Consider the following 19,709-nt stretch of genomic DNA (forward strand, 5'->3'; position numbering starts at 1 on the left):
CCCTCTTCGTCCCCAATTCCCTGGGCTCTGGGAGGGGAGGGTCTGTGCCTGAGGGTCTGTACTCAGGTCATGGAGGAGGCAGGGGTGGAAGTGAGAAACGAGGAGATGTCTCCACAGCAGGATCCGGGGAGACAGTGGGGAGACGGGGCATCGGTGGGCAGACTGAGTTCTCCTCGCTTTTCCTTCCGGCTTCTCCATGAGATGAGGCCTTGACACTAGGAAGGTGGCCTCCAGTCAACACCGGGAGTTTTCCCAGGCCTTCCTGGGGTCAAGGTATAGACCAAGAAGCAGACCCATCCCACATAGATGGCACCCAACATGTGGCCATCCCTGGAGACCCGTGACGAGCCCTGTAGACCTAATGCAGGCCGGTCCAGATGTGACCCCCTCGCTTTCCTTCCGTGGAGGCTCAGGGCCGCGTGGTCTTGCTGGGACCCTTTGGCCTCTGGGCCAAGGGGCGTGGGGCTTAGGTCCTGGCAGGGGGAAGAAGTCCCCTGAGAGGCCAAGGAGGGGACGGCCCAGCCTGGACGGGTGGCAGACTCAGGAGTCCAACCCAGCCGTCCTGTGTGCCCTGGGCCCCGGGGCTGTGCTCTAAGGGTGTCCCCTGAGGTGCCTCCTCCTTTTCTCCCCTAGGGGTATCGAGAAGCAGCTGTTGAGCCCTCGGTGTGAGGCAGGAGTCCCTGAGATTACGGTGCAGGTGAGTGCCAGTGGTAAAGGTGAGGTACTTGCTGTGAGCCTGGCGCCAGGGTCCCAACGCAGAGGGCACCCCTGGGCACCCCTGGGCGACGCAGCCCACTGTCAGCTCTGGGACATCCGGGCCTCTGCTGGCTGGGCTGCACCCTGAGGAGCCACCCACATGTGTCTTCAGGTTCAGCCCGACACCATCGCCATGCCCCTGGGTCAGAGGAGTGAGCTGTGGAAGCTGGAGGAAGACCCCGGTCCAGGACCGGGACAGGGCCTGGGGGAGGCTCAGCAGTGCGGGGCTGGAGGGGAGGAGACCCTACCTCCCTCCTCTGCCTCTGCCTCCTCCCAGTCCACCGTCCCTTCCCTCTCTTGCTCGGCCCTGTCTCTGGGCCCCCAGGAGGAGGGGTCTGCTGCGGGGACCCCGAGTCCTCCCCAGAGCCCTCAGATGGCCTGCCCCTTGCCCGCGGCCATGGCAGCCACTGCCTGGAGCCCGCCCGACCAGGGCTCCAGCAGCTCCGATGAGGAGGGGTCCAGCACCGGGGAGGAGTCCGACGAAGCTGAGCCCCGGGTCTCTGACGTACTCCAGGAGAAGACAGCTGACCTGGTGGGGTTCCTGCTCCTCAAGTATCTCACCAAGGAGCCGGCCAGCCAGGCGGAGATGCTGGCGATCGTCGGCGAGGATGAGCAGGCCGCCTTCCCCGGGATGCTGGGCCAGGCGTCCGAGTGCATGCGGCTGGTGTTCGGCGTGGAGGTGAAGGAAGTGGACCCCAGCGAGCACTGCTACGTCCTGGTCACCGTCCTGGGCCTCACCTGCGATGCGATGCTGAGCGGTGAGCAGGGCCCGCCCAAGACCGGCCTCCTGGTGGTGCTCCTGGCGGTGATCCTCCTGGAGGGCGACCGTGCCCCCGAGGAGGTGGTGTGGGAAGCGCTGGGGGTCATGGGGGTGTATGCCGGCGAGGAGCACATCATCTTCGGGGAGCCCCGGGAGCTCCTGACCAACGTCTGGGTGCAGGAAGGGTACCTGGAGTACCAGCAGGTGCCCGGCAGTGACCCTGCCCGCTACGAGTTCCTGTGGGGTCCCAGGGCCCACGCGGAAACCAGCAGGTTGCAGGTGCTGGAGTATTTGCTGCGGGTCTATCCCGGGCTGCCGGTTCCCTCCCTGGCCCCCTCTGAAGAGGCTGTGAGCCGTGAGGAAGAGGGGTCCTGAGCCCCAGGAGCGGCTGTGGTGCGGTCCGGGCCCTGGCGGGGTCGGAAGTTTGTCCTGCGGGTTCCGGGCACGAAGTGAGGCTGTTTCTTGGTTCTTCCCTGTTGTGGTGCGTGTGTGTGTGTGTGTGAAGAGAGAGCCCTGGGATTTCGAAGCAGTGCAGGGCCAGGGAGGTTTGGGGGAAAATGCAGGGCAAAGAGCCTCCTTTGGGGATGTGGAGGGCGGTTCCCTGCGATGCCTCCCAAGTTCAGAGCTCGGTGTCCCTGGTGAGCTCTCCAGTGGGTTCCTTGGCGTAGGAGGTTTCATTGGCTTCAGTGGCTGAGTGTGTGCGTGACATCCCCCAACACAGCGTTTGTCCTGACCCAGTTCAAGAGTTACGAGTTTTGTCATGTCCCGGGGCCGTCTGGGGGACTCCGTTGGTTACGCATCTGCCTTCAGCTCAGGTCAGGATCTCAGGATCTTGTGATATAACCCCACATCGGGCTCCCCGCTCAGTCGGCCTGTTTCTCCCTCTCCCTCTCTTTGTGCTGTTTCTCGAATAAATAAACACATAAAATATCTTTCAGCAAAAAGGATTTTTGCCGTGTCCTAGAAACCAGCCTAGACACCTTGCCTCCTGTTTTGGGCTCTGGGCCAGAATCACAGGGCTTGGCCTCGGGGTGGGTTGGGAAGGCGAAAGAACGGAATAGGAAGGGGAAGGGGGTCAGGAACGGGGACGATAAGCGTGTGGGTTCTTGCCTCTGATGCCCCGCTGGCTGTCATGGTGTCCGTGGCAGAGGCACACACACGGGGCTCCTGCCCTGGCTTGGTTCTTCAAGAACGGAGGAGAAGCGTTCGCTCAGCACACAGGGAGCTCGGCTCACTGGCTCCTCGATTCCTCGACGTGGGCTGAGTTCTACCGTCTGGAAGGCCCTGCGGCTGAGCGCGAGGACGCTAGGAGCAGGACACGTCCAGCCATAGGGGACTGTGTGTAGCAGTCCCAGTCGCGGCACGAAGGTGGGCAGGCGTGCCCTGAGAGCTGCGGATGAAGCGGAAGCCGTGAGGGGGTGTTGCTCCCGAGGCGAGGACGGCCCTGGAAATGCCCCTGACCCAGCCCGGGCGGCAGGGCTGTGACTAGAGGGGCCCCATGATCGCTTCTGTGCTGCCGGTCACGGGGAAGCTGGGTGGTGACAGTGGCCGTCTTTGGGCATCGGGTGCTTTTGGGGTGGGACAGATGTCTTAAATGGATAAACGCCGGGAGCAGTTTGCCTTGGGCCGTGGAGAAGGCCGAGTGTCTGTGGCCTGAAGGTACAGCGTGCCGGGCCCCGTCACAGGGTATTTGAACACAGTGAAGGTTCAGGGGCTTTATTCCCACCTTCTCCACGACCGTTCTGTGGACGACAGCGGGGAATGCGCACGTCCCGGACAGCCCTGCTCCCCCCGGACCGGCGGAGCCTTCGCTGGCTCCTCGGCCAGGAGAAATGATCGGGACTCCCCGGAGTGGTCCTCGGCCAGTCCTGAAGAGTGGCTGGTGTTCGTGGGAAGGAATGCTTGAAGCTCAGAGGTCTGCATGGGAGAGAAGCTGAAAAGAGGCATCGAGGTGGTCTCTTCCTGGTCCTGGGGACCTTTGGGTTCCTTGCACGCAGCGGGTCTGGACCCCCTGCGCCACCCTCACCCATTTGGGCACGATCTGTCCTCCCGGAGGTGCACAGGCAGGGAGCTCGGTGTGCTTCGCTTCTCTGACGTTCCACTCGAACCCCGCGTCTGTGATCTGTCAGGGCAACGAAAGATTTGTAGAGGGTGAGCGTGGGGGGGGGGGGTCACAATAGCACCGGACAGCTGTCCCAAGCAGCGCAGACCCTCAGACGCCAGCGTGCCCGTGTTCCGGCCTCTTCTAAAGGGAACAGGAGCAGAGAAGCACGGGTTAGAGAGGTTTCGGACTGTGCATCCGAGGACAGCGAACATTGTCAGCCCACTGAGATCTTGGAGGTTATGACCCTGGGAAGTGCCGAAAGGGGCTCCGGAGTGTGGAAGGCGATCAGCCCCGCTGAGATGTCGTGAACAACCATAGCCACGTCCGTGCGTGTGCCAACTCGGGAACATTAGGTGCGATCCTGCACTTGAAGCCCCTGTCCCTTGGTCTTTGGGCACATCCAAAGGCGGAGACTTTCAAGGCAAATTGGACTTTCTCAGGAACCCCTCCCAGAAATGAGGGGGTTTTGCCTCAGCGAAGTAGCAAAGCGGCTTTGGGCTGAAAACGTAGTCCGCAAGAGTGAATCAGAGCGATGTCCGGTGCCGGGGCCCCCCCTTGTGCTCCTCCTGTCCCCAGGCTAAGAGGGGAATGGCATGGCCTGTCCTCTCGCACTTAGGAAGGCTCCCGTGGCAGAATCCTGTTTGTCACAGGCATTCCTATCGAAGGCGCCCCAGGGACCCAGGATCCGTTCTTTGCCATGGCAGCACAGGACAGAGAGCGCACCGCGTCCTCAGCCAGACTCTGGTGTCAGACCCACGGACGCTTCTGCGTGTGTGTCATGCCCGACGTGTGGGCCTTACTGCTCCGCGCAGCGCGGGCGGCCTTCCCCACAGGAGCCCCCGCTCGGGAAACGGGCTGTAGGGACGCTTCCTGCCCCCTGCACCGCCAGGTCCCTGAGCTACCCCGTCAGTGCCCGCGGGGCAGTCGTGAGTCTCTTTTGGGAGCCGGGCAGCCAGCTGCATGTGGGCCTTGTGGGAACTGGGGTGGGGGTCCTCCTCCTGGGGCCCGGCCCGCAGCCCCCATGCCTCGTGCACTGCCCAGCCTGTCCTGACCCTGGCCTCGGTCTGCAGTGTCTGCGGTCTCGTCCTCCTGTCTCCCCGCTGCCAAGCCCTCACCCCCCAGTCTTCTCACACTCATCCTTCCTGGGAGGCCCCAGCCGTGGATCCCGCTCAGCGTGCCCGCGCCTCCGCTAGAGCTGACTCGACACCCTGGTGGCGCGTGTGCCCGGGGCCCGCGAGTGACAGTCGTCGCCCGGTGACTGCGTGAGACCGTGTACAACGCTGTGTTATTTTCGGAGATGTCCTGTGTAACCCCAACTGCTTCATGAAGCAGGTGGCCGTGCGCAGGTGACGCTGAGGCTTTGCTTCCTGAGGCTGAGCCAGAGTGGGCGTGTGTCCCTGTCAGCCATCCCCAGAGCCTGCTGGGACCCTGGTGTCTGCAGTCGGGCCGTTGGGGCAGAGGAGAGACTTGCAGGTGACGGCGTGGCCACCGGCACGCTCCCCCACTCAACGCAGTCTCAAATGAGGATTTAGAAAGCAGCCCTGGAGGAGGGGGTTTGGGTTCCCAGGCGGCAGGCTGTACAGAGGTTTGGCCGCCCCAGGAGAGGTGGGAGGAGGAGCACCCCCTCGTCATCCCGTCTGGACTGCCCTGGGCTGAGCAGGGGAGGGTCAGGGGAGCCCAGAGGAGGCTGTGGTGAGCTGGAGCCTGTTTGACCTCTTGAACTGGGTGCTGTCGGCCCAAGTTCCAGGACTGGAGCCCGTGGGGCACTCCAGGATGGAAGCAGGGATACTGCGTGCCGTCCTCGGAGGGAACGGACTTGGAGGTCGTGGGATGGTGTTTGATCCAGACTGTCCTGGACTGCTTTGCTGTCCCACTTCGGACTCGCCCAGCACCACCACGAGCATCCTTCAGGAAGTCATTTCAGGGGTGCCAGGCTCTCTCAATCGTGTCGACGGTAACACTCGTCACCCGGTTCCCCGGCAACTGTGGCCAGGGCTGGGCAGGGCAGGGACCGGCCCCCTTACCCGTTGGCCAGACGACGTGACGGTCTCTAGGTGGCCTGACCCGTTCCCAGGAGGGGCTGGTGTGAGGTGTCTCAAGCACGGTCCTGCTCCTCTCAGAAGCCCCCGTTGCCCGGGCCCAGCCATGCCTTCCTGAATCCCCGCCGCCTCGCCAGGGGTCTGGCCTTCAGGCTGGCTCCCACCGACCGACCGTCCTCTCGGACAAATACCGCTGTCCCCGGTCCTGGCGCCTTCACGAGCAAGCCTGGGGCCTCTCTGCCTGTACCGGGCCCGAGCTAGGGCTGAGCACAGGGCAAGGGCAAGTGGCGGGAGGCAGGGTGTGAGACCAAGGGACAGCCAGGAGACAGTGGGAACGGCAATGCTGCATTGCCCGAGCTCCGGACAGAGGATGTGCGCAGAAGGTCCCCCGGACACTCACCGTTGGGCAGGCCGTGACAGTCCGTAGACCCGGTGGGAGGGTGTTTTGAACTGCCGGCCCGCTGCGTGTCTGATGTGTAGCCTGCCCAGGGGAGTGAGCCCGCTGGACACCGTTGGACCGCCCCGTCGGCTGGGAGGGAAGGGGACAGGACTGGGAAGGGGCGCGGCCGAGCAGCGGCCGGGCCCGAACCCAGAGCAGCCTTCGGTGGGTCCTTCTCCATCCGCGCGCGAGTGGGATCTTGTCCTCCCACGATGCCCCATCCCCCACTGAGGTGTCCTGTCTTCCGAGGACGACTCCTGGCTTTGGGAGTTCCCAGACTTTGCTGTCGGGAAGGACCGTGAGCTTTAGGAGAGGTCCTGGTCACACGCACTGTGGGACGTCCATCAACTGGGGTCTGTCGGATAGATTTCTCCGGCGGGGGGCCGGCTACAGCTTTCTGAGAGGAAGAGCACAGAGGAGAGAGATGCTCACCCCATCCTCTGGAGAGTGTCTCCGGACGAGGAGTACGGGTCGTCACTGTGGATGCGGACCCCCGCATGCGGCTGAGGTAGAGGCTGTCGGGGTCCCCAGTGGAAAGGGACCCTCTCATTTGTCTGTTTCGCGGGGTGCTGTTGGGGGAGGTCACTGTGCCCAGCCCCGCCCTCTGGGGAGCCGGGCTGCGCTCCTCCTCTCTGGGGGAGCGGTATCTACTTTGGTAGCTTGGGCCTCGCCTGCGGGAGGCTTGTCCACTCTCGCGCACTTGTCCCTTCACCGGGCCATCCTGTCTTTCCTCACGAGGGACTCGAGGAGGTTTTATTCTATCGTTTGGGTCACATCCCAGTTTCGCTCGATTTGGTCGCTCACACTGTTCTAGCGTTGGTCTTCCGAAGGGATCTCACTCAGCTTCCGGGTCCCTTTGAGGTACAGAGTGGCTTTGTTTCGCTTTCATTTTATTTTTACCGTGTCCCTACTTTCTGGCACTTTGAGATGCTCCAGGCTCCTTGTGACCTAATAAGATACTGATTTCTGTACTTCTACATCTGTATCTCTATATCTTGTCTGTCTCTCTCTCTCTATCATACAGGTCTCTGGCTCCGGTTCCTGACACGGGGCTCCTAAATCCCTTGTAAACGGGGGTGCTGGGAGGATCGCTTCTCTTAACATGTAGTCTCTGATCCTGTGTTTGACACAGGGCTCCTAAATAAAACCCTTGTCATTTCCCGAGAGGTAAGAGCCCTAGGAGCATCTTTTGTTCTAACCAGGTGACCCTAGCTGGGCTCCTGGGTGGCCCTGGAGGTGGCGATAGCTCAGCAGAGACACCAAGCCATGATTAGAAGCTTGGAGTGTTCATCCCTGCCAGGCGCGCACTAGCCTCAGGGGGACGGGGGCCCTATGGGCTCTCCCCCCCTGCTCAGGGGGACTCCCTACTCCTGCCCAGTGGAAAAGTGAAGGGCAGCGGTGTCTCTCCGTCCTGGGGACGGTTGCTTTTCCCCCTCTCCCCCGCTGCCCGGTTCCAGAGCCCACCTGGTATGGTCTATGGCCCGTCAAGGCCACGGCGGGAGCCTGGGAGCTCGTTGCCCGTGCCCCTTGAGACACTCTGTCTTTGAGGCGGCTCGGGGTGCGGAGTGCGCGTCCTCGAGGCGCTGCACGCCCCAGGAGCCGGAGGTTGTTTCCTCCCAAGTCGGAGCATGACGCGCTCGACATGTTGAGTTCGGAAGAGAAAGAGGACGACTGGGGACAAAGGGGAAAAGTTATCAGGTCCTCTGACAGGGACGGGAAGAGCCCCCCCCCCCCATGCATCCTGTCCTCCAGATACCAGCAGGCAGCCTCTGCGCTGCAAACCCGTAGGACCCGGCGGCGACCGTCTCCACCCACCTCTGGGTGCTGGAGGACGGTAGGGCCACCTTTTCTCCCCTCCTATGAGGGGCGACCTGACCTCCCCTCGTGGGTCAAGGGAAGGTCCTGTCATACAAGGGACCCGGCACGACGGGGAAGGGCGCCTGCCCGGCCAGGGAAACCCTGCCGCGGTGAGCCCTCAGCCCCCGATGCCAGCTTCTCGGACCCGTCAGGCGCCACACGGAGGCCTTCCTCAGGAGCGGAGGCGGAAACCCGAGGGGCCTGACCGAGGGTGTCCTGGGCCCCGCATCCACCAGGAGGGGTGTCGTGCCACGTTCTTGACGGCGCAAGCAGAAAGCTGAGGCCTAGCCCGCCGCTAAGAAAGAAACATCGCAGAGGCCGAGGGCACTGGGTTCATCACCAAGGGGCTCCCTCTCTGACACGTTTTATTAACCTGCCTGATTTCCGACAACCAGACGGCCCTGGCTGCGGTGGTGTGCCTAGCGGGGGCCATCGGGGGGCCGAGCGGTCGGTGGCAGGTACTCGGGGAAACAGCGGCAGTCGGGACAGCAGTGGAAGGGGCTCGGGGGGTGAGGGGTCAGGGTCACGGGGGTGACGGGTCCGGCAGCCACACCAGGCAGAGCGGCCACGGCGGGCCCCCAGGGGTGGCAGAGCGGCAGCAGCCCGGCCACGGGGAGCTGCACGGGGGGCCCGGGGAGGAGCACGGGGGGCCCGGGGGCGAGGCCCAGCCCCGACGCGTAAGGGTGTATCTGCGCGGGAGGCAGGGTGACACAGACCCAGGGCAAGGTCGCGGGCTGGGCCACGGCCGGCGCGAGGCAGATGGGCGCCTGGGCACCCTGGGGCTGGCCGTGCACGGGCCGGCCTGCCGCGGCGCGGGTGGCGGCCACGGTGGTCCTGGCCGCCGCGCCGGCAATGGCAGGAGGGGCCGACCCGCTCCTGCCCTGGATGGTGGGGCCGTCGCCCTGCGGGCGGCTCTCTGGCTCCGGCGGGTCCCCGGCAGAGGACAGGACTCCCTCGTGCCGCAGGCCGGGTGTCGGTGCCGCCGGGGGGACGCCCAGGGTGTCGGGCTCGGGCTTGCTTTCCATCTGCCTTACTGTGGATTTCACGGCCACTCTCCTCTTCATCCTCAGGAGCAGGTGAGGACAGTCTCTCTTGAAGAAGGGGCTCCTGTAGAACTGTAACTGCGGGGCAAAATGGAAAGAGGACGAGAGAGTCCGTGTCACAACAGAGTTGATCGCAAGCGGCAGCCGGGTCGGGCCCGCGCTGCGGTCCGAGGTAGCCGTAGGCCCCGAGGCCTCCTGGGGGCAGGTCCCGGTCCGGGCAGGAAGCCGCGTGCTCGCTGTCCTCTCGTCCGCCCTCGCTCACTTAGGACACCCACGGCCCCTGGGGCCAGGGTTCCAAGGGGCCTCCCGGGTCAGCATCCACGTCCAAAGGAGGGGGGCTTGGAGTCCAAGGGAGGGAGGCTCGGGATTGGCAGACGGGGGCGGGAGCCTGGGCGGCTGTCCGAGCCAAGGTCCGCTGGCCGCAGAAGCGCGCCCTGGCTGGGAGTCCCCGGCTCGGGGCGTCCAGGGGCCCGCTGGGCTCGGGAAGCACGCCCACTCCTTCAGCCTTCCACAGGCTTCCAAAGGGCTTTGGGGCAGCACAGCCCCCAGACGCCCAGGCACACCGCTCGTTCACGAAAGGGGCCCGACCACCCGCCTCGGCGATGGCCGAGAGCTGCGGGAGCCCCGCGTGGGCACGCTCACAGCCCCCGGGGAGGCGGGCTGCCCCCACCGCCCCGAGCAGCAGGGCGGGAGGATCCGGTGTTGGCGGAGGTTTTCGGGCACGGGCCCCGTGCAAGCAGCGTGCCGTTTGGGGGTGCCCAGAGCAACGACGTCCCTCACGTGTGGCCATCCCCGGATGCCCATCGCCTCACAGACACACCCAACCAAAAGACACAAACCTAGAGAAATGGGAAAAGCGGGGGGGGGGGGTGGCGCTGAGGGGAGGGTCGCAGAAGAAAGAAGGGAAAAAAGGAGAAGACCCTTTCTCCCTCGTGAGGAGAGCTCTGAGCGTCTACTCTCTTACCAATTCCCAGTGCCCCCCACCCCCACTGAGTGCCTGCCCGGGTCGGCAGCGCGCCCATCACGCGGGTCCTTGAAGAAGGCAGCCCCGACACCCTTGGCGCCATCCTGGGCACTTTCCCCACAGTGGGTCTCGGTCGCCGACCCCGCTGCCCAGAGGGAGACCCGGGCCCCAGAGGCCCAGGAGGCAGCCCCGGGGGCTCCCACCCCCCACCCCGACCCCAGCACGCCAGAGCCTGGCGGCTCGGCCCCCGTTACCTTGCTCAGGACGTGAACAGGGGCCCCTCCGGTGAGAAAGCTGGTAAGGCAGATGGATGTGTGGACGTCCCGGCGCAGTTTGCTGAATCCATACAGGTTGAGCTGGCGGACGAAGCTCTTCATACAGTCCGTTTCGAACACTTTGTCCGGACCCTCCCTCTCCAAAACCTCCTTCTGAAACAGCTTCTCGTTGATGCCTATGCAGGTGCCATCCTTGGCCCACCAAATGGACGCAAACTGGGTGCTGTTGACGATGGCCCACAGCTTCTTGGGAAAGGGCAGGCAGAGGAGGCTGCCTTCTCCCACCGACAGGGCGTCCTGGGAGGTGCGCGGCCTTTGGAGCGGAGGCTCTTGGGCCAAGGCCTGGAAAGCGTTTTCCTCCAGCAGCAGCCTGAAGCCAGGGTCCCCAGGGGACACCGGCTGCGCCAGGGTGAGGGGAGGCTGTGCTGGAGGAGCGCTGCTCTCCGGGCCCACGGCGGCAGGAGCCCCCTCTTCTGGAGGGGAGGGCGGCGGCCCCAAGCCCTGCGCCGGGCCCGGCGGGCCCCGCTTCTCCTTGCTGGCCATACTCCGCTCCGGCGCGTCCCTCCTTCCTGTAGACCTGCGAGTGCGGCCTGGCCGGCTGCACCCCTTGATAACAGGGCGGCCCCGGGGACATCACAAAGGGGCTCCAGTTACTTGGGGGGTGACATCACAAGCCAGCCAGCCAGTGACCTGATAAAGGGCCAGCCACACGAGTGACCTGTCGGCACGCCAACCTTCTGGTCACACCCGGTCCTTCCCTGGGCAAGGGGAGCCTCGTCTATGGCTTTAAAGTAACACACCCAACAGGGGCCCCTGGGTGGCTCAGTGGGTGAAGCCGCTGCCTTCGGCTCAGGTCATGATCTCAGAGTCCTGGGATCGAGCCTCGTATCGGGCTCTCTGCTCGGCAGGGAGCCTTCTTCCCCCTCTTTCTCTGCCTGCCTCTCTGCCTACTTGTGATCTCTCTCTCTGTCGAACAAATAAATAATAAAAAAAAAATCTTTATAAAAAAGTAACACACCCAACATCCGGGGCCAACCCCAGACCGTCCTTCCATCCCACACCTAGCTCCCCGGGTGCCGCCTGACCTCCGCTGGCCTGCGTCCTTCAAGAGGTCAGAGGTCGTTCTCCGGGCCTGTGGGTCTCGAGAGTCCCTACCGAGATGCACGCTTTCAAGCAGGGAGCAGAGGCTGGGGCGGGCGTCCACGGTCAAGGGTGTGGGCCACGCGGGCCTTTCAGCTTCGTCCCAAAAGGTGCTGAGGTCCTCCCCGGAGACCCTCCTAGTCTACCCACGCTGTGGGTCCCCCCGAGGCCACATGGCCGATGGCTGCTTACTTAGGTGAACAGGTTAGCCAGGTGTGTCCCACCACCACCCTGCAGATGGAGGAGGAGGAGGAGGAGGAGGAGGAGGAGGAGGAGGGGAGTGCTGGTGGGAGGAGGAGGAGGAGGAGGGCAGGAGGACGCCTTCTCCTTCCTTGCCTCTCCTCAGCCTGCACGTGCCCCCCTTCACACCCGGCCACCACCTCCCAGGCAGACTGTCGGGCCGGCCGGGAGCCGGGGGCCTCACACCGGCTGGCTTCCTTCCCTTTCCTCCACTGACGGTGGCAGGGGCACCCGTCCTGGTTGGTGGCCAGGGTTGGAGCTCCGGGGTCCTTCCCTGGGCTCTGGGGCCTGGAGGATCCAGAAGAGGAAGCCATGCAGAGAAGCCTTCCAGCACATTCTCCCCACGTGCAGGCCCACCTCCCCCCAAGCACTCCCTCCCCAACTCGATTGTGGGCGTGGAACTCAGTGAGTTTCCAGAGATGGCCACGCGGCAGACGCACCGCCAGACTGGAGGCTATTTTGTCTAGCAGCAAATAGGCAACAGAGTCTGTGGCCTGGGGCTCCCCGCGGGGCCTCCCTCCATCCCCGGCAGGTACAAACCGCGGGCTGAAATGCCACCCGAGCTGAGTGCCCGGGAAATGCCGAGACAGCGGGGGCCGACGGACAGAGGTCCCAGGGCAACCGATGTAGGGGGAGCGGCACCAGCGGCTGCCGACACCGGGCGCTGCCTCGGGACCACGACAAGTGCCCGTCACGGGTTCAGACTGGCCTGGGGCTGGAGAGTAGTGTCGTGGGGCTCCTGAGCTGTCGCGGTGTCGGCAGGGGTGTCCCAGGCCACTGGTCGAGGCTCCCGGCGTCCGTCTTTCCCTCCACATTCTCCGTGTGCAGGCTGTCCCTGCAGGCGCGTTAGAGATGTTCACCCGCCCCCCCCCCCCCCCCCGCCGCACCCTGGCTGCCCTTGGCCGCTAGAGGATATTTCCTTGTGGGCTGAGAGCATCCTTGTGGCCTGAACCGCATCTAAAGTCAGATGCACACAATACCGTGGAAAAGGAGGAACCAGTTTATTGAACAGCTGCAGGGAGGAAAAATAGTGGATTGCGCTACATTTGTTCCACACCAAGCAGGAAAGGCCTCGCCATCCCGAGCGTTCCCTCTACCTCAGAGACCACAGGCTTGCGGCAGCCTGTGCCAGGTGGTCTCATGCGCGCGTGTGTGCTGGGCACCCGCTGAGCCCGGTTCAGCCAGGGCAGCGGCTGCACATGTCCAACCCTTCCCTCTGGTCCTGCGTCAGAATGTTGGTGCTCCTTTTCTCTCCTGGAACAAAGGGCTGCTTGTTCTCCCCAAAGGCTCTTAGCCTGGAGGGCTGCTTACTTCTGCCTTGACTCAGGGCTCACCCCGCGACCCCGCCATTCTGTGAGCCACTGCTCTCCTCGAGAAAGGTCTGGGACCAGCAGGAAGGGCTTCTGTCAAGGGCAGACACAAGGCCTCAGATCTTAATAGTTCCCCCTTCCAGTGGCTTTTCCGTCTCCGCCACTCTGTCCCGCATTTCTAGTTTCAGGTCACGCGTGATTGTTGTCTGACAGCCCGTACTCCCAGACACAGGCAAAGCTCAGACCATTTCTTGCTTTTTGTGGCTGTTCTGGCGGCAGCAGCTACTGTATGATCTCAAGGGGTAAATGATGATGTGCCCTGACGCATTGTGCCCCAGGGCGGGACAGGTGTGCCAGCAACTTCTACTTCCGCAACAGAACACCTTATGTCTCCAATACAAGCTTGTAAAAAAATACTTTAACAGAATATACTGTACAGAACTAGGATTTGACACGGTATATTACAATGCTAAAATATTTGTATAAATACTATACAGGCACAGAGTCACTCCATTAGAAAGGGCTCAGCAATGAGGCCATTAAAAACTGCTGTCGGTGCTGCCCGGGGAGAAAGCGCCCCCCCACAGGAGCCACGCAGAAAGGGCGGTGAGGGCACAAGGGGCCCCGAAGCTTCCGCGACAGCGCCAGCTGACTGCACCCCAATGGCAGACGTGAAGTTATGTGGTGAGGCCAGCCTGGTTTAAAGAAACATTTTCAAAGAACGCTTCTGATGGGAATTTTAGCACTTTGCAAACCAGTTCCTTCTCTGGCCTCATCAGCCATCCGTAACAGAGCCAAGCCAGCTCCCGAGGCGCCGGCCCAGAGGGGATCGCTTTCTCCTTCTCACCCGTGGTCCCTCCATCACACCCACAGCCGCTGACAAACCCTCCCCCCAGCCCACACTGCGCGCGCCCGTCCCCTGCCCTGCGTGCGTCCCGTCACGGTGAGTCACTGGTAGGCATTGAGTGCAAACAAGGCATGAGATGGAAGTCCCTGGAGCCCCCGCTCCAGTCCTAGTTCTGGGTGGGGTAAACGGGAGGCAGAGGAGGGCAGAAGACAGCGTGCGCCCCGGTCCACTTGCACTCTGCTCGAGGGAGTGTGTCTAATCTGGCATTTCGATATTTAATTTGGGAGGTGGGAGGACATACTTCCCAGGGCTCTGGGTGATGACCACCCTGGTCTTCTTCCGAAACATTGGAGCAATTTTAGGAGGTTCTGGAACTGGGGCTTCTTCTGTTTCCTCATTATCTTCATGATGGAGGTCGTAGGAAATGTTTCCATATTCTCTCAAAAATGGGAAGATTTCAAGCAGAAACTGACAGAAATCCTTACGAATACCAAACCACCCTGAAAAGGAAGGATGCACTTTTTCAAACACTGGCCTCCGCTGACTCTCCTGTCACTTTCCTTTCCTGAACGTGAAGTTTTGCTCGTACAACGTAACGCTGTCTCCTGCTGCCTTAGCAACGAAGATCGAGCGAAGCCCGATACCCACTGAGGGAAGAAGAAAGGCCTGTGGCTCCCTGGCTCTCTGACAGGGGCTTCCCACACGGGCCACGACCCCAGGGAGCACTGTGACCTTGCCAGAGATCAGGGGAGGGGGGTGCCCTCTGACGGGGGCTCCAGTACGTCTCGGATGGATACCTGCCTCCTGCCGTCTTCCCCACTGGACATGCTCACACAGGACAAAGAATGGCACGAATGGCAACCAAAAAGGGGCTTCTGTCAGCATCTGGCAGGCACGCTGGTCCATGCCGGCAGGCAGCCTGAGCTCACAAGGCCCTTCAAAGCTCCTTCTCGGAGGCCTGCTCCTGCTCTCTCTACCATGGGACCATCAGCTCAGTGCTGGCTCTCTCTCCCAGGGCACAACCCCCGCTCCAGCTCCCTGACTTCCAGAATGGCATGCTCAGGCTACCTGCAAAGGAGCTTACAGTCTAGTGAGGAAGGAAAGATCACTTCAAAACCGAATGTGCCGTCACGCAGGTGAAGAGAAGAGAGGGCAAGCAGGGCACCACGGACAAGCCATAGTGATGCCAACAATGTCCCTGGGGGGAGCCAGCAGGACGCAGACACTAAGAGAACTCCTGGGGTTCGGTGGGCAACGTGGATTTTTATCTAATCCTTAGGGGACCCCAGGAAGCAGGTGTCCTGACCCTCACTCTGCAGCAGGGGGGACAGGGCTAGGCGGCTACCTGCCACGGTCAGCCCTACCTCAGACGGCAGAGTACACTACTAAGGAGGTCACAGTGCAGGGCAGGGAGAGTGAGGTTGACAGCTTACCCCTCCCTTGGAAGGTTCCAGGCCTTCCTTGGGCAACCTCCTTAACTGGGACCCTCAGGCTCATCCTGTCATAGACTGGGGCCACAGGCACAGACACACACACACACACACATAGGTCAAGGGCTTCTGAAGTGCTGAGTACGTACAGTGGTTTCCTCCCTTCTGTCCAAATGTGGTTGCCATCAGAGTGATCAAGGAAAGCCAGAGAGGGACAAATATCGGGATACAAGAGAATGCGTTGTGGCCGTCCAGTTTGTGAACCAACAGGATCTAAGGAAAGAGAAATAGTTGAGGTTTTGTTGATAAGGCATCTGCGGACGGACAGCGTCGGAGGCTAGTCCACCCTTCCCTCGCCGGCTGTCATGAGGAAAGGTCAGTCCCATAGGAGACAAGCGCAGCCTTCTATTCTGGGGGGAAGCACAAGACAAACTTATCCCACTTCAGGATGAAGCAAAATCTGCGCACTCGGGAAGTTTCCAACACCAGGACGGTTATGGGAAGCTCCTGCGGGGTGGGGTTCATTCTAGAGGCAACCGTGCCGCCTCTAAGTCCGCCTCTAAGGGAACTCAATAGAGAATCCAGCAAGTCCCTCCTCCTGGAGGCAAACGCGCCCACACACGCCACGCGATGGCTACCGGACTACCTCTCACCCGCCCCAAACGCAGGCCACTCTAATTCTCCCCAGCCCCCCACCCCTCCACGCTCTCCTGTGCTGTGGCTCCCAGGCCCTCGGAAGGCCGTCGTGCGGTAGGGTCGGCTTCAGGGCCTGAAGACCTCCGCTGCCGGAAGCTCACCTCAAAAGTCAGGAGAGGCACGACGATGGTCATCCAGCTCAGCGCCATGGTTATGTGCGTCCTTCGCTGTTCTGCAATCACGTCCATGGAGCGCAGGAACAGGACAGACCACACGATGTAATAGAGGACCACCAGGCACAGAAAGGACATGAGAATCCACAGAGGGACGCACACGACCTGAGGGAAGGAGGAGAGAACCACGTCTGGGTGTTCTGGGCCCAGCACCTGAAGGCAGGCGCAGCCATGCCCCCGGCAGAGGCCTGCAGTTAAGAGTGCCGGTGCGAACGAGGACCGCCACCCCACAGCCCGCAGGACAGCACCAAGGATGGTCTGAGGCCAACACCTGCTCCGGGACACGCTCTGCTGTGGGCCATGCTCAGGATGAGGAGCCTGGCAGCTGTCCTCCTGGGACAGGACCTCACTCAGCCTGCACCTGCCTCCACCCCAAGGGAAAGGGGGCGGCCTGCCCCCACCCCACACACTCACCCCACCTCACCCTGACACCTCCTCTCGGCGGCTGTTGGCCACCCCGGCCGAGGCCGCCCTCCACTCACATGCGCACAGACACCGCGAGGGCTCTGCCGCCCGGTCCCAGTCACCGCGCCTAGGCGACGTCCACACCTGCTGCTGTCGCACCAGAAACACCTTGCTTCGCCCCCACACGAGCACACCGGAGAAGCCCTGGGGCCTCCCCGGCTCCCCTGTGTAATCTTTCTCCCTCTTAGGCTGCCCCATGGGTCCGGACGGCATCCCTCTGTCTCGTTATCTAACAGTAAGCGGACTCTTCCCTTGGTGCACAGGTCTATGACCTTTCACACACGCCTGTGCAGAGCTGTGTGTCCCCAGGCAGGACACAGGACAGCCGCTTCCCCCACAGGACTCCCTTGTGCTGTCCTTCACGGCATCATCCCCTCACCCCACCCCAACGCCTGGCACCCACCAATGCCTCTCACTACGCTGGGTGGTCCCCAGAGCACCGCACGGCGCTGCCTCCTGAAACGGCCTGCTCCTGCCCACAGGGCCTGTGACGTCCCTCCTCCTTGCTGTGCGTGACCACAGACTGCTTCTCTTTACGAGCCCGCCACCGCATTCCAGAGGGTGCGGGCACCACCGCCTGTGTCCAGTACCCGCGGAAGGAAATCTGGCTGCTTTCCCGCTTTTGGTGTCCCAACTAAAGCTGCCACCAACATTCAGGCGTGGGTTTTCATGTGGCTGGACAGCATCATTCATCTAAGGGACATACCCCGGACCGGCACTGCGAAATCCTCTGTCCACTCTGTGCTTAACTTCACATGAAATGGCCAAACTATTTCTCCAAGTGCCCCTTCAACTCGGCATCCCCCCCAGCGGTGTGTGGGTGTCCCCATCCATGCCCCCCGTCCTCCGCGCCCTGCATCCTGTTTCAGCTCGGCCCTTCTGAGGAGCATCTCGCAGGACCTCATCTTGGCCTCGATTTGCCTTTCCCTACTGGGTAATGATGTCCTGTCTGTGCGCTTATTTGCCATATGTATATCCTCTTTGTGATTGACTTTTCAAGTCTTCTGTCAATTTTAAAATTAGGTTGTTTGTTTTTTGAGAGTTCAGATGTTTTGGATACAAGTCCTCGTTTGGACACGTGCTTTGTGAATATTTTCTCTTACTCTGTGGCCTGTCTTTTCATTCATTTAATTTCAATTCTAAGCTTCTTTTATGGACCTTATTGTTAGTGCCACTTGTAGGGATTCCTCATCTAACTCCAGGTTCCCAAAGATTTTCTCCTATGTTTTCTTCAGCCAGTTGTTTGGTTTTCCATTTTGTTTTGAGACCTATGACTTGAGTTGGTGTGTGCTTGTTAAACCTCCTGAGTAGCCTGGAGTTCCTGATGGTAGGTTTTGCTGTACAGTCTACAGAGAGTCTCTTCCCTGGGCCCCTCATTTAGCAGCGCTCACTTATCACCCCCCCCCCACCCGATCATAGTGGCCTCCCTCAGTCTCTCCTGATCACTGCAAGAAGCATGCCATCAGACTGTTCCATGTGCTGGGGCCTGCCCAGGACTGGGGCTGGAAAAAAATCTCTCCGCTCACCTACAGAAAACATTCATAATTCCTCATCTTTTTTTTTCTGATTGCACCTTATACTCAAATGCTGGCTTGACTCAGATTAGTTTCCTTCACATTACAACCGAAAATCCTGTACCCAATTACCCCTCTCCAGATACAGCACCCTAAAGATGGAGGGCAGGTACCCAAACATTTTGTATTATGGCTGTTTTATCAAAGACTTTGGGAAGAGGCGATGAGTTGTGCCTTCATTTATTATGGCGGTGACTATGTTCCTTTATTTTCTTCCCCATCACCAAATGAATATCTTCTCTTTTTGCTATACTTGGTACTTTTTTTTTAACGGTAAACCAAGTTCATAACAAAAAATGTTTTATATGCAAAAGTACGTATTAAGCAGCAGGGGGGAAAAGCCCAAACCGCAACACGACCCCCTCTGAGGGCCCACGCGCCTCCTCTGTGTTGGTTCTCACCTGCCTTCTAGGCATTTGTGGCAGGAGTGCAAGTGCTGCTGGCTTCTCTGGCCACAGCCTGCCATGTACATACCTGTAGCCACCACCCCCCTCTAGCCATCTACGCAGGCAATTTCAACCAAACGCCCAGGAGCCGAAGCCACAGGCTCTGAGCAGGACTTAGACCTCGCCCTCTGCATGACGGTACAGTGGCACAACTATTTTAGAAAGCAAGTTGGGAGTGTAGTCTGTCTTTCAAAATCTCAAAAAGTTCCCACCCTCTGGCCCAGTAATACTCTCTCTGGAGTCTTTCCTAAGAAAACAATGAAAAAAATCAGGCAAAGATTTTTAGGCACAAAAATATACGTTACATCATGATTTATAATTATACTAGTATCAACTTCAATATTTGGAAGGGGACGGCTTGGTAAATGCACTGGAAAAATATTGCATCAATTAAACCTTAAAAGTTATACTGATAAGGACCTTTTGTTTGCCAGGGGAAGCTGCTCACAATGTGTCAGGACAAGAGCGCACCATAGCGGTACACGCACGGCGTGCGCTCAGCTGCCCTCCAGAAGCAGTAAGGTCCAGCACAGGGAACCCCGCACACTAGCCGCGCTCTCTCCCCATGGGTTATGGGGGATTAGCATTCCGTTACCCAAGCCTGTCTTTTCCAAGTTTTCTACAATGAACACAAATTACTTTTATAATTAAAAAAAGAAAAGTTTATTTAAGGATTTAAAAAGTTACATACAAGCCAGGGCCAGTGGATGATCTTGTCCAGTCTTAAGGCAATGAATATAAACTGCAGGATGTTGACAGAACACAGTATTTCTAACTAAAAATGAAGAGAAGAATCAGTTAAACAAAGTCAAAGTTGTATTCAATACTGCAATTATTTGACTAACACACTAAGAGGCAATGCAAATTATAATATGGTAAAAGTCCTATGAAGCTGTACTGGGACCTCCTGATTTTCCACACCAGAGCGAGCGAAGGGACGCAGAGGCAGCAAGAAGCCTGCCAGCCGGTCTCCCGCCTCGTCGCCTCTGGCTCGCGGCCGCCCTGCCCCTCGTGCTCTCCCAAACAATAACCTTGTCTCCGGGCTGGCCGGTAGAGGCGATCCGCGGCCATCAGCGTCCTTCCTGCCCCTCCCCACGGCCATCCCTGTTCCGTACCTGCACTTCTTTCTCCTACCCGGGGCTCAGCTCTCC

At 60.6% G+C, this 19,709-nt stretch overlaps 2 protein-coding genes and 1 pseudogene across 4 annotated transcripts in view; 1 reads left to right on the forward strand and 2 right to left on the reverse strand.

The window, feature by feature from the left end:
- Positions 1-889: 889 nt before the first annotated feature.
- On the forward strand, positions 890-1,891 carry LOC309856635 (melanoma-associated antigen 8 pseudogene; annotated as a pseudogene). The gene has a single exon. The product of its transcript is annotated as a melanoma-associated antigen 8 pseudogene (transcript).
- Positions 1,892-8,290: 6,399 nt separating this feature from the next.
- LOC309856043 (heat shock transcription factor, X-linked-like) lies at positions 8,291-12,492 on the reverse strand. The gene is made up of 2 exons (XM_082716714.1): positions 10,217-12,492; positions 8,291-9,076 (listed from the first exon to the last, which is right to left on the reverse strand). Exons 1-2 carry the CDS (start codon positions 10,778-10,780, stop codon positions 8,375-8,377), a joined length of 1,266 nt encoding a protein of 421 aa, XP_082572840.1. The 5' UTR covers positions 10,781-12,492; the 3' UTR covers positions 8,291-8,374.
- A 109-nt stretch (positions 12,493-12,601) lies between these two features.
- LOC309856045 (transmembrane protein 185A) overlaps positions 12,602-19,709 on the reverse strand; it is a 33,661-nt gene continuing 26,553 nt past the window's right edge. Inside the window, exons 4-7 of one of the 2 annotated variants that reach the window (XM_082716716.1) lie at positions 19,250-19,333; positions 16,002-16,178; positions 15,354-15,477; positions 12,602-14,274 (exon numbers count right to left, since the gene is read on the reverse strand). In XM_082716716.1, the coding sequence (XP_082572842.1) occupies positions 14,030-14,274; positions 15,354-15,477; positions 16,002-16,178; positions 19,250-19,333 (630 nt within the window). In that variant the 3' untranslated portion in view covers positions 12,602-14,029. The remainder of the gene's footprint in view (positions 14,275-15,353; positions 15,478-16,001; positions 16,179-19,249; positions 19,334-19,709) is intronic. The other variant, XM_082716717.1, reaches the window with a different exon arrangement.

The sequence above is a fragment of the Mustela nivalis genome, assembly GCF_964662115.1.
Source record: "Mustela nivalis genome assembly, chromosome: X".
NCBI lineage: Eukaryota > Metazoa > Chordata > Mammalia > Carnivora > Mustelidae > Mustela > Mustela nivalis.

What these genes read in the sequence shown, in the direction of transcription:
- LOC309856043 (XM_082716714.1), bottom strand. Translation starts at nt 10,780, where the DNA reads ATGGCCAGCAAGGAGAAGCGGGGCCCGCCGGGCCCGGCGCAGGGCTTG. An exon ending in CTGTTCACGTCCTGAGCAAG is followed by an intron (nt 9,077 to 10,216) that starts GTAACGGGGGCC and finishes TTTGCCCCGCAG; the next exon opens with TTACAGTTCTACAGGAGCCC.